The sequence below is a fragment of the Crocodylus siamensis genome, chromosome 3 (assembly GCF_052110815.1).
Source record: "Crocodylus siamensis isolate JL-2025a chromosome 3, ASM5211081v1, whole genome shotgun sequence".
Lineage (NCBI taxonomy): Eukaryota > Metazoa > Chordata > Crocodylia > Crocodylidae > Crocodylus > Crocodylus siamensis.
This window is the reverse complement of record NC_143397.1, coordinates 129926552-129940159: the sequence shown is the minus strand read 5'-3', so window position 1 is coordinate 129940159 and position 13608 is coordinate 129926552. Positions and strand designations below refer to the sequence as shown.

Below are 13608 nucleotides of genomic sequence, written 5' to 3'. Positions count from 1 at the left end.
TCAGAGTTTCATTTAGTCTCTGAAAAGGAGCTGCTGCTTGGATTATTTTTGATCCTAAAACAAATATACTGCAGATTGCTATAGTGTGTCTTGGATGCATTAACCCTCTCATATGTTTGACTTTTGTTTGTTTTCAAGAATGGAGATGTAAACTGCAAAGCATTGTGCCTGTTTCTACAATTTTGAAATGAGTTTTGGAGCTAAAATCTGCCAACTCCGCTCAGACCGAATAGTAATTTACTAGGCCTGTAGTCTCAATGATTTAAATGAGACTACCAGGAAGATAATTTTTTACCAAAGCAAGGATATTTTTTGAGGAAGGTGGAACTCAGCCTTGAGCAGAGAGAATTCTTTTAGCTGATGATACAGGAAGTTCTGCCAGGCAAATATACACTGCACAATTCCTTGATAAGTTTAATGAATGACTTCTACTTTTGTAAACTTGATTATTTCCTAAAGCTAAGGATGAAGATAAAAACAGCTCTTGAAATGGAAACTGCTAAATGAGTATTTTTATCCCATCAAAATCTTGGTTTCGTTACCTACCCCAACTTAATATAATTGCTGTTCAGATTAATGAGGCAGAATTTCAGTATCTCCTCTGTAATTAAACACTTCTCTGGTTGACTACAGAATTAAAGATGCACCAGACGTTGAAACCTCAGTGGTGAAATTTAAAACTGTTAAAATTGGAAGGGTCAGCTGTGACGCACAAGTGCCTGTACAGCCACGGTTACATTCACTTGTAAAGTGTGTCTCAAGAATAATTTGGCTTTGGTTTGGGATGTTGAGTTATTTTTCTTTTTATCATTCTATCATCTAAATTTGAGATTTTTCTCATTAGCTTCTGAGTAAGAGTAACATAAAGTGCACTTGTTTCCAAAATTACCTTTTTTGACCTTTCACAAGATGATAATTGGAGTACTAGTAGGCTTAGAAGACTTGTTAAAAAATTAAGCTTATAAAGTAGCAAAAAATGCCCCTTCACATGCTGGTGTCGATTTCAAAATTAACATTTTGGTTCATGTGCTTCTAATAATCGCTGACCCTTACTTCATGTGCTTTCCACAGGAAATGAATACAGCAGAAATTACTTTGACCCATTGATGGATGAGGAAATAAACCCAAGGCAGTGTGGGATGGAGGTCAGTGGAGAAGGTGAGGCAGAATTAAGTATGTAATTTTTGTGTCAGAATATTCTTTTTCATTCATGAAAATGAGGTGACAAAGATCACATATACAGTTCCATTTAAATATTGAGGCTTACAATTTAAATTATAAGTCTTACCCACTATGAACATGATAGGCAGCACAAGTAGTCTTTCATCAAGGACAGTGAGTTAACAGGCAGGTGAAAGCAAGACTGCACTGTATTGAGTCTAGTAGTTTAGCTACATAATGAAGCACATGTTAAAAAAACAGTCTATCTGCATGTTCTGTTTCATTAAAGCATCCAATCCAGAACAAAGTAACAAACTTCATGCTTTTAACAGACTTGATTCTGAAGTCCACATGAAAGAGAAAATGCTGTCAAACTAAATGCATTTTACCTAACTAAAGAGTACAGGATTATACCCAATATTTTGGGAAAGCCAAGAAATAGGAATACTTCTTTTCCATTTTCAGTTTATTAAAGAAGTTACATACTACAGAAGAATTGTGTCATCTGTGCAGGCAGTAGGTCACTTCATCTTGGATAATGCAGGTTCTTTCTGCTGCAGGGAATGCAGAGTCATTGCACTTCAGGCTGTGTGTGGATGCAGGGCAGATTAATCAGCAGATGTTGTCCTCTCTGAGCAGGAGGAGAATGTCTCCTTTACTATCAAGAGGTCAAAATTAAAAAGGGCTGGAGTGAGGGTAAGAATAGATCTCTCTGAGGATGCAGGGACTTAAGTATGATTGTTATTATGGTAATGAGCTGTTTAACTGCAAGACCCAATCTTCGGTCATACTCCTGTTATTAGGCACCAGCAGTGTGGTGGCATGCAAACATGAGTTCCCATATGTTTTCTATCCAGCCCTTGACTTTTTAACCTGGTACAACAATCCTCATCTGGGTACAGGTTCCTAGTCAAATCTATAGATGCTGTGATCTATGTAGATCTGAAGTAGCTGTGTAAAATTTAAAAGGGATCTTAAACCACTGTTGAAGTGAACGACACACTTCTATTTCAGAGTACAGAGTACTCTGTCTTCAGGGCACAAGCTTTTTGACAGACATACAATTGAAAGAAATCACAGGCTGTATTATATGTTGGCTTCACTGACACTGTAATTTGACTCTCTATAAACCATGTGTAAAGGTTAGGAACCAGATCCAAATTGCCTCAGTAGGTGCATAACTAGGTTTTAGGCAGAAGTTGGAAGCCTAAATGCTAAAGAGAGATTCAAATTGCTTTCACCTAAAAAGTTATTACTTTTTAGACTCATACATTAATTAACAATTCAAAAGGACTCATTGGAAAGTACATGTGAGTATGTTTACAGCCCTAGAAAGCCCCACACCTTTAGGCTGGATAAAAACATGACTTCCTTGAATCAAGAGCACTGGATTCAGCTCCGAAGTGTTGGTTGTATCCATCTTTTCCCCAGTACTCTTGTAGTTAGAGAATTCACCCAAGATATAGGTCAGCTAGTTTCTGGGCACTCCTCTCACAGAGGAGATTTAAATACACATTCTCCACTGTGCAAGAGTGTGACCTAACAAAAAGATACATGTTAGGATCATAGGAAAGTGGGTCATGAAGTCCAGTCCCTGCGTAAGATGGGATCATCTTTGACTAAACCATTCCAGCCAACTGTTTGTCCAACTTGCCCTTAAAATCTTCTAGGGATGAAGATTCCACAGCCTCTCTAGGTACTCTGTTTCAGTGCTTAAGTTTTCCTCATCTCCAACCTAAAATTGCTTTGATGCAACTTGTGGCCACTACTCCTAGTCTTGTCTCTTATGCCCATGTGAAAAACACATCTCCATTCTCTTTTTATAAGCAACTTTCAGGCATTTAAGACTGTTATTAAATACCTCCTCAGTAGGGGCATCTACACAAGATGCTTCAAGAGCAGAAGACTAATTCTACTGTGCAAGGCAGGCAAAATCCGTGCTAATGCACAGTAGATTTTATCTAATGCACATTAACGTCACAAAAAACCTGTGCATCTCAGCTAATGTGCAGTAGCACCAATAATGGCATATTAAGTTAGTACCTGTCATTACAGGTACTAAACTTAATGTGCTGTAATTATGGCACATTAATGAACATGTAGACACACCCAGTCTTCTCTTCTCCAGACTAAACTGTCCTAGTTCTTTCAGCCTTTCCCCATAAATCATGTTTTTCTAAACTCTGATAATTTTTGTTGCTCTTCATTGAGCTCTTCCAACTTGTCCACATCTTTCTTGTAGTATAGAGCTCAAAACTGAACACAGTACTCCAGGTGGGGCCTCACCAGTGCTGAGGAGAGCAGAAGAATCACTTCCTTGCAATTGACACTCCTGTTAATACAACCCAGTGTGCTGCTGGGTTTTTTTTGTAGCTGGAGTGCACTGTTGGCCCCTCTTCAATTTACAGTCTACTGTAATCCCTAGGTCTTTTCTGTAGTTTTGTAGCCCTAGCCAGTCATTCCCGGTCTGTATTTGTACATGCAATTATTCCATCCAGCATGAAGGAAAATGCATTTACCCTTGTTAATTACAGCTGATTGATTGTGGATCATTTCCCTACTCTATCCAGGTCATTCTGGATCCTAGCTCTAGAGTGCCTAGAACTTGGTGGTGTCTGCAAATTTGCTAAGCATGCATATAATCCCATCATCCAAAGTATTAATGAAATGTTAAACAATAATGAACCCAGAACAGACTGTGGGGGCTTGATGCCGAATTATATAGGACTGAATTAAGCACAGGCTCAGACCTGTTCAATTTAAAACTTTTATTGTTTCACAAAGTCATAAACTAAAGGAGGTCTGTTGGTTCACGAGGTTCCCAAATCAAGCCCTTGCTCTCTAACCCGGAGGCTAGGTGCGGCTGCCTGATTCAGTAGTCTCAGAACTGGTCAACAGCTCATTTAAAAGGAGTCCCTTATCTTTTTTTAGGCAAAAGATACAAAACTGTCCCCATGGTGGAAGTGAGGCATCTAACATAACTTTACTATTAGTTATATATGATAACACTTATACATATGCATTTTCTAATTCTTACTTCTATTGGTTATTTAGTTAACTTATCTATATTATAATATCAGGTGATACGCTTTGTATTATAATCATTACGCTTCTTATGTTAACTCTTAATGACCTTTATATTTCTTATGCTAATTTTCTATAACCTAAATACATTATTCATCTATATGTTTTACTGGTTTTTGCAGGGTTAAAATGTCAAAACTGACATAATATGCGGTTGTTTTTTCGTCATTGCGGTTTAGCCATGCAGTTTCCTATTCTTAACAATGTAAGCGGCATGTCTGCTATTTTTATCATTGTTTAAAGGTCAGAAGTTCAGTATTTTCATCTAAGGGTCAGAAAGTGATTACCAGAATGTCAATCGCTGACTCCTCAACCTCCTTGAAGCATTCTGGGAGTTTTAGTGCCTTGTTTTTAATGCTAGGCCTTGCTTAGCATAAGCACTCTCTCACACAGACCATTGGGGACCACTTGCTATCTCTTTTCAACTAGACATTGGGTCATTGATGACTACTCGTTAAACATGATGATCCAACCAGTTAAGTATCCACCTTACGTTATTTTCATTTAGTCTACATTTCCTTAGTTTGTTAATGAGAATATCATGGGAGAGTGTGTCAAAAGCTATGTAAAGTCAAGGTATATCGCATCAAATGTCCTCCCCACATCCACAGTCTGTCACATTATTATAGAAGGAATTTAGGTTGGCCGGGCATGTTTTGGTCTTGTTGAATCCATACTGGCTCTTTCTGATCACCTTGTTCCCATCTAGATGATTCACAGTAGATTCCTTGAGGACATACTCCATGGTCTTTCCAGGTATTGAAGTCAGGCTGACTGGTCAGCAATTCTCCATATCCTGCTCTTTCCCTTTCTTAAAGATGAGCACTATATTTGCCCTTTTCCAATCCTCTGGGACCTCACTCAACCTCCATGAGTTCTCAGAAGGGTTAGCCGATGGATCTGAAATTACCTTCAGCTATTCTTTCAGTACTTCAGGGTGATTCCCGTCTGATTCTGCTGACTTGAAAGCAGTTAGTTTCTCTAAGTAATCCCTGACCTGTTCTGCCATTACTTGAGGCTGTTTGTCTTCTCTCCTACCTTTGCTGCCAACTGAACTTCTCATCTGGTAGCTGCCCATTTTTGTGATGACTAAAGTAAAAAAAAACATTAAATAACTTCACCCTTTTCTTCATCTCTAGCTAGATTGTCTTCTGTATTCTGTAATGGACATATGGTGTCTTTGGTGTTACCAAAGGAAAAGATAAGGGATGTAAAGCTTTCTCCATTCCTCTTGTTGAAGATGGATCACTGGGGAGATATGATTGGAAGAGTCATAAGGCCAGAGGGAAAATAAGCAAACAAAACAAAACAAATCCCCACCCCGCAAAAAAACCAAACCAAACCAAAACAAACAACCCCTAGTTCTAGGATGGACGGTTCTGGACTACTATTGCCAGGCTTATTTCTGGTCTTTAACCAATTACAATGTAATGTACAAATTTACAAACTGTGCTTAAGAAGCAGAGGCTGGAAACTAGGGCTCCGCTCTTCCAGAGGAATGTCCTGGCCCAGGGGTGGGTAATTATTTAGGCTGTAGAGCCACTTAGGGAGTTTTGGTGAGCTGTCATGGCTCATGGGGTCAGCAACCCCCTCCCCCTCTTCTGCACTGGACTAGGTCAGCACACCACTTGCCCCTGCCCCCCCCACCAGCTGACAGCAGCTCACCAAAATTCCCTGAATGGCTCTGGGTGCAGCTACCACCCAGCAATCCCAACCCAGCCTCAGGATCTCCATGGAGACCATCTTGGGGCCTGTCTGGGCAGGGTGTGCTCAGCCAGGTGGATGGGATTGGATGGGGCAGTGGGCAGGCAGAGAGCAGTGTCCGAGACCAGGACAGGCAGGCTGGACCTGGCACCAGCGCTGCAGGGTGGTGACAGTGGAGAGCTGGGGCTCAGGGCAGAGCCACAATCCACTCCCAGCATGCCTCTGACCATGGAACTGGCACCTGCTGCAGAGACATGCGGTGAGCAGATTGCGGCTCTGCCCTGGGCCCTGGCCTTGTGCTGTCATTGCCCTGCAGCCCTGGCCCCAGCCCTACCCATCTGTCCTACTCCCAGATGCGAGTCTCTGTCCACCTGCAGTGCCATCCTGTCTACCTGGCTGAGTGTGCCCTGCTTGTGGGGGTCCCCGGCCAGTCTCCATAGAGACCCTGCCAGTGCCCTTCATCTGGTGGGTGTGGGGAGGATAAGCTAGGGTGCCTGGGCACTGGGGCCCAGTCTGGTGGCGGCAGCAACACTGGCAGCAGCAGCCAGAAGGAGCCACTTCCACCAAAGCTGCCAGGAAGTGGAGTCTAGCCACTGCATCACCTCAGCCCCATTGTGCACCTCAGCCCCATTGTGCACCCTAGGGCAGCAGGACTAGCTGCATGAGCCATAGTTTGGGCTGCCCCCCATGCCTGGGCTGGGGTTCAGGGCAAGGGACCCACTGTGGGATGGATAAAATTCTTTGGCAGGCCTGATCTGGCCTGAAGACCATATTTTGCCTATTCCTGTACTAACTGCTAAGCTACAGGAGCAAGGTCTTGTTTGCTTCCTTTCAGTCTTACTACATAACTTGCATCCTTGTCTATCCCATGAAGAGTGTCCTTCCTTATTCTGCCCTGCAGCCTGGTGGATCCTCTCAAAATTCCTTCCCCAGGTAAAAGGGGGCCTAGTACCCAGGTCTCCTATGTACTGGGCAAATATTTTAACTACTTGATTATTGGGCAAAATGTGAGCATCAACACCACACACTGAATTGTCTGACTTCAGAAACGCTGTGTGCATCTGTCCTAGAAGTGCAATTAGGTGTTGTGATTTGCAGGTAAACAGAGAAATACAGTGGATACATACAGAAGGCTGAGAGTCCAGAGATGCCCATGTGCTTTAGCATTTCCTGTTAAGATGTTACCTCTAAATATCGAATCCATCTTTGAAGGTACTTTGTGTTATCTTTTCTATACACAGAACATTTGAGGCGCCTAAATCTAATTACTCTTGGATATCTCCAGAGGCTCTTCATTAACTGCAGGGATGCAAGACATCTAACTGGGATATTTTGAATGTCCATCTTGGTGCAGGTGCTAAAAGGATAGTTAAGTGAGCACCTAAGTTTAAAGGTATAATAAGAGTATTTGAAATCAGACTTGAATGATTTCCATCTAATACTTTGGCTTCAGCTTTTTTAAGGGCAGATTGTGTATAAATCCACCCCCTGCTTTCTTCCACCCCCATGTGAGAGGCCAGAATGTCATAGGATATCAGTATGATCCTTAGGAAGTTGAATCACGTGATTTGTTTAAGCTCAAGTTTCTTATGAGGAAGGTTTTATTCCTAGTGACAGTGGCTTGGCTCATTTAATAAATGACCTTCAAAAATCCATCATCTATTTAATATTCACAGAAGAAAAAGGAACTGAGGTAGGTGTACAAGTGTGTGAGTATATAAATACAAGCCAGCTCTTCTTTTGGGGGTGTCATAGTTCTAATGTAATCAATTTATTTTCAGGCCTCTTGTCTATGACAGGAAATCCTAGCTATATTATATACATCTTAAATGGTCCCTTGGGTTTTATCTGGAACAGATGAAAACCCTTGGAAAGTCCATCTGATTTTTTGTTTCTTTTGACATTTACATACTAGGTCAGACTGTGTCTAAGAGAAGGACTATGTCTAAATGGTTGTCCTTTTGAATTTTTCTTTGTTTTCCTCTGCCAGAGCTGTCACTCAAAGGCCAATGAAAGCCAAATTTATTAGAGACATATTTGCAATGGTAGTCCACTCAGGTTTGTTCTGCTAAGACTTACAGAACAGTTACAATGCTACGTGGAGATGAGTTTATTTATTTACTGACCATTTTTGCCTAGAGCAGTGCTAGGCCATAGATTGGAGAGGAACATTTCTTTTAGATTAATGATTCATATCCATATATGTCATGCCTGTACATTACAAAAATAAACACATTTATGGCTCTCCTTTTCTTTTGTTGTCTATTCCACTACCTGTCTCCTGCCACATCTCTGTTTCTCTAGTTATCCTCTGAAGAAAGGAACTTTGTTCTCCTTGCATACATTTTAGCTTCTTCTGAGTCCAGATGTGCCCCAGAATCTTGTGTAGTGGTTCCTAAAATACTCCTGAAGAAAAAGCTAGCAATTAAAGCAGGATTTGTTTGATTTTATCTTATGAAGAAAGTAGTTATAATTCAATAAAGAGAAAAGCAGTGTGTGTCTAGAGAAATAGGGCTCATTGGAAATTTCCTCAGAAACCTTTCATATTTAATTGAGGGTGGTATTTCTCCATAGTTTATTTTTAGAATAGTTGTATAAAATTCTCTAGCAGGATATTATTTCTTACTAAATTCTTTGGTGTTCTTAGAACCAGTAACTCCAAACAAAATTGATGGGCTCATATTTTATTCTGTCTATTAGGTACTTAAGTGGACTTAGGTGTCTGTATGTGATTCTATTTCACCCTGCTTATGGTGCAGAAAAAACATCAACACATCTACTTTTGTACTGTGCCATCACCTTAGTCTTAAGACATTCTTAAAGAAAACCTGCTCTCTGAAAATCCATTAAGGCACCTGAAATTGGGCATCCAAAATCCCTTAATCGACTTTGAAATTTTGTGTGTATTATTCAAAACATTTGAGTTAATCTGGAAATTACCCCTGCTATGGACAAACCTAGGGGAAAAAAGGTTTGTTTGATATTTTGGGATAAAAGGCTGGCCACAACAACCACGTTCATGGGGAGCCTGAGATATTCAGAAGGTTTTCAAATTTAAGCTATGTATAGTGTGTTGTCATCATGTAAAGCTGTCCTTAATTGCTTAATATAAATCCAGTAGTGCAAGAATTTGAGAGAAAATTATTTTTATTAGAAAGTGAAATAGTATTCAGGTGACATTTGCATATAAAAAAATACATTCATCACTGCAATTGGATTTTCACCTCAAAGAAAGACAAACTAGGCTGCTATGCAACAGGATACACCATATGGATAATTATTCATATATTTATTTTTCGAATAACAGTATTTTTCATAACTTTGAAATAAACTGTAATCACTTTTACAGCATTTAATTCTCTGCATTTGGTTTTGAAAGGTTAAAAGGGCTTCTTATTTGTTGGTTAATTGCCTTATGTTTCAATTTTACTGGTGAAAACATTCATTTTTGATGTTTTTTTAGAGCCTGTGAAGCTAGAGGAGAAAATTCTCTATAGTGAATTGATAAAACTTATAGATGAAGAAAATAAAAGACTGGAACCACCTGGTAAGTAACAAGACTCCTCACTTAAAGAAAGAGTATACAATTATTTCAGAAATGTTTTCTTAGTTTAATGTTAAGAGGCTCTGTCTGAACCCCTGGAAGTTAAAGGCAAAATTACTGTTGAATTTAATGTAAGTAAATAAGACCACTGCCAAAATGTTTTGTTATTTATGAATGCAGGCCACAGAAAGACTTAAGTAGTCCATAGTAGTGGTCAGCACACTTTACAAGGCCCAGGCTTGGCTCTGATCCAATGTGGGCCAAGGGGTTTTGGCAGCATGTCAGCAGCAGGGGACTTGCTGCAGCTGTGGGGAAAGGGTGGTGGGTAGACGTGGTGGTGACACAAAGCCCCGGCAGAGGCATAGGTACAGTTAAAACCCTCCAGCACCACAGGGTGGATCCAGTGGCTCAGTGGGGCAGATCTGGCCCCTGGATCCTATGGTTACTGACTTTGCTCTATAGTCTTTGGGTTGCCTCTTTGCAGAGGAGTGAATTTCACCCAAAAATATTGGGACCAGAGTTAGGCATGAATCTCTATGTAAAGGTGGCTTTATTCCTGTGGGCGCTGACCACCTACCACAGCTATTTTGAGGGAGAAGGTATTTAAAGTGTTTAGAAGAGGTTCAGTTTTGTAACAGCAGCATCCAGATTAGACAGTTCTAGCCACAGTCTCGTTAGAAATTGTGACTGCAGGGAAGGGGCATTCAACTTTTAGTTGCAGTTCTCTTCTCTTCAAAGGATGCAAGAGGAAAGCTTCGACTCCAAACTCTCAGCTTTACTTTGGTTTTTTTTGTTTGTTTGTTTGTTTTTTTGCTTTTATGATATTTATTTAACACCCTATGAATACAAACCAATAGCATCACACCTATTACATGCTGCTTCTCTCTATCTTATTTGGATAACGGGGAATATGGATGATTTGCAAGTTAATGCTTTTTTTCTCTCTTCACACTAATTTTTATTTATTTATTTATTTTTGCATGCATGCAAGTGTGTTTTCTACTCTTGTCTATAAAGGGCTTCTGTATTGTCTCACAGTTACATCTACTCTATTGGAGAGACAGAACAGGTGTTTGCCTAGGGCATCCAACTTTACCACAGCAACATAGTTTATAACTATTTAGTTTGTGAGTAACTTTCTTCTATAAGAGGCCATCATTTTTCAGTTTCCCTAGGGTAGCAAAATCCCTTGAACTGGCAGTGGTCATATCAGTAATCTCTATCCTGCCCCACTGTAAATGCAAGGAAAAGAAAGTACAACTACCATAGCTAAATAAATGCAGATAGTGTAAGCAAAAACCTTTAATAGATTTTTAGCAAACCCAGTATTACTACATGTTAATGTGGAGTTCCACATTACTGAATAAGATCAAAGTAGGCTGTGAGTTGATTGTTGCTTTTATCGTGTAATGACATAGGGTAAAATGAAAACACGTTTTGCTGTGGTAAATCCAGCATTATTTCTGTTGCAAATATTGGCTTGTGGTGTAGTTCTACAGAACATAGCTGGGCCCTTTACTAAAGTATGTGAGTGCCTCACAATCTTTAATCTATTTATCTTCACAATGCTCCTCTGAGGGTGGTAAGTTTTCTTATTCCACATGAAACAGGTATAGAGAGGCTAGGTGACTTGCCCAGCATTACTAAGCAAGTCTGTAGCAAAGCAAACAATTGAATGGAGGTTTTCCATACTGTGGGTACTTTAACCACAGGACCATCCTTCTGCTTCAGTACACTGCCATATACTTTTGCTGTACAGTGTTAATGAGCATCACCATAATGAAGCATGGAAAATGTTAGGAATAGGAATGCCTACTTTTTTCTTAGTAAATAGTTTGTTCTTAGAAAATGGTTTAAGTCACATTTTATAAATATTTTGGTGGAAAGCATTTTCTTTCCAGATCAGATGCATGAAACTAAAGTTGGGGGTGGGGGGAGAGTCCCCCTTTCGTGCTGTTGCCCTGAGGTTGGCAGTCTACAGATCACAGGTCAAATCTGGCCTGCAGAAACTTTGGACCTGGCCAGTCGGTATAAGGCTTTGACAGCATTTGGCAGCAGGCTTTAGTTTAACGTGCTCCCCTTGTGCCACCTTAGGAACAGGCAGCAATGGCAGCCAGGTCCCATCACCTGCCTGTCCTCCTACCTCTGACTCAAGGTGGGTCATTTTGGCTTCAAGCTGGAAAAGGTTGCATACTCCTGCTTTAATGCAGTGGTTAGGATTCCCCCTTGGTACGTGGGAATAGTCCATCTTGTTGGAACTGCTTTGTATAAAATACTTAAATATTTACTGGAGTAGGTACTGGTGAGTGCCCAAACCACTAGGCCTAAGAGTTGCTCTCTCTCTCCCCATCCCCCTGTGCTCCCTTATCCCTCTCCTCTTGAGTTAACAGTAAATACTCTTATCCTAAACTTTATTTTAACATCACTTTTAGTCTTGGGATTTATTTGGTTTTAGAAAAATATTGAAAATATCTTTCCTGAACAGTAAGCATAGTTTACTCATCATTTCTCAGTAATTCACTCTATATTCAAAAAAAGAAAGAAAGATTTTGATTTTTTAAATACTTTATTCAGGGGTTCAGGGGTACAACAATGGTGGCCGCTTGCAAGCGAAAGCACCAACAACTTACTACCAACCCAAAAACGAGATCGGACGAGTCTCTTTGTCCTCGGATCCAGAACCCAAATCGGGCAAGGGAGTTAATGCCCACCCAAGTATTACAAAGAGATCCGAGCCACAGCCCGTCCGCAAAAGGTGTGTCCCACGCACCCCAAGTCCCAGGCCAAAAGACAAAACCCCGGGCCAACCAAACCACCCACACATCACACCGTGACAGACACCTTCGCTGCATTTCACGTCGTGTCTCACATGCTATGCGGTCGGCGTGCCGGCCACACAGTCCTAACCGATTCAGACCCTGCTCCATCCCCTCATCCACGTCACAAAGCCTTCAACTTCCACCCAAAAGAGAGCAAAAAAGCAGCCTGGCGAGGGCCCAGGACGCGGCAGCGCTGGAAGTCGCAGTTCGACCCCGAGCCAGCCCGGTCGCCCAGACCGGTCATGACATCAGAGCGCGTATTTGAGACGGCCGTCCTCCACCCGGCACAGCGCGCCCTCCAGGGCCCAGCGCGCCTCAAAGGCGGGCACCGCCCGCCGGAGCACAGCGTGCTCGAACTCCAGCGAGAGGCGCGCCCGCACCAGGAGGCGGAAGAGCCGCAGGGCGTCATCTGAGCCAGTCCCGGCCAGCCGGCTCCGGCGGCTCTTGAGGACGGCCAACTTGGCCTGCCCCAGCACGAAGTTGGCCAGGCAGATGGGGCCCCTCTCGGCCGCCCGGTACGGGCAGGAGCACACGTAGGTGGTCTCCGAAAAGCTCCTGCCCAGAGCCCGCAGCAGCAGGCTGAGGGTGACAAAGAGTGGCTGCAGGCGGGGGCAGTCCAGGAAAGCGTGAAAAAGGGTCTCCTCGACATCCCCCGGGCAGAAAGGGCAGGCTGTCGAGGCGGCTGGGTCCAAGTGGGACGCAAACGTGCCGGTGGCTAGGATGCCGTGCAGCAACCGCCACTGCAGGTCGCCAGTCTTCTTGGCGCTTGGCGGCTTATACAATGTGCGCCACGCCGGGTGGGCCGGTGGGGAACCTGGCGGCCCCAGGCGCCGTCGCCACGGTGTGTCGGGGCGGCCCGCCAGCACTTGGGCGTGGCGGACGTGGATCACCCAGGCGTATAAACCTCTACGCGACAGAGAAGCAAAAGAACAACCCATGTCACTGTCAGGAGGCACAGGGAGCGTCAGCAGGGTGCCAGGGCCGCCGGCCAGATCGTCGGCCACGGCTGGGGTGACTGGTAACGCAGGGAAAGCCTCGCTCGGGGCAAGAAAGAAAAAGAACAGAAGAAAAGAATGGCCTAAGCTTGGTGTGAGCATGCTGGGTTTCCTTTCTTTCTTTTTCTTTAAAGCAGGGTGTCAAAGATGCAGTACTCAGGCCCAATCCAGCCCATGGGTTTCAGATTGATTTTGCATGCTGCATGGGACACACTGGCCCTGACCCTAGCCCCAGGTGCTGCATCTGATGCATAGAGCTGATTTGGTGTATGCTGCATGTGGTGTGTGGGGCTAGACCAGA

At 42.6% G+C, this 13608-nt stretch overlaps 1 protein-coding gene across 1 annotated transcript in view; it reads left to right on the top strand.

Moving 5' to 3' along the window:
- Positions 1–13608, top strand: part of LOC149868802 (uncharacterized) — a 300950-nt gene that overhangs the window by 29776 nt on the left and 257566 nt on the right. Inside the window, 2 exon segments of the mRNA XM_090037671.1 lie at positions 1072–1158; positions 9413–9500. Coding sequence (XP_089893797.1) covers positions 1072–1158; positions 9413–9500 — 175 coding nt within the window.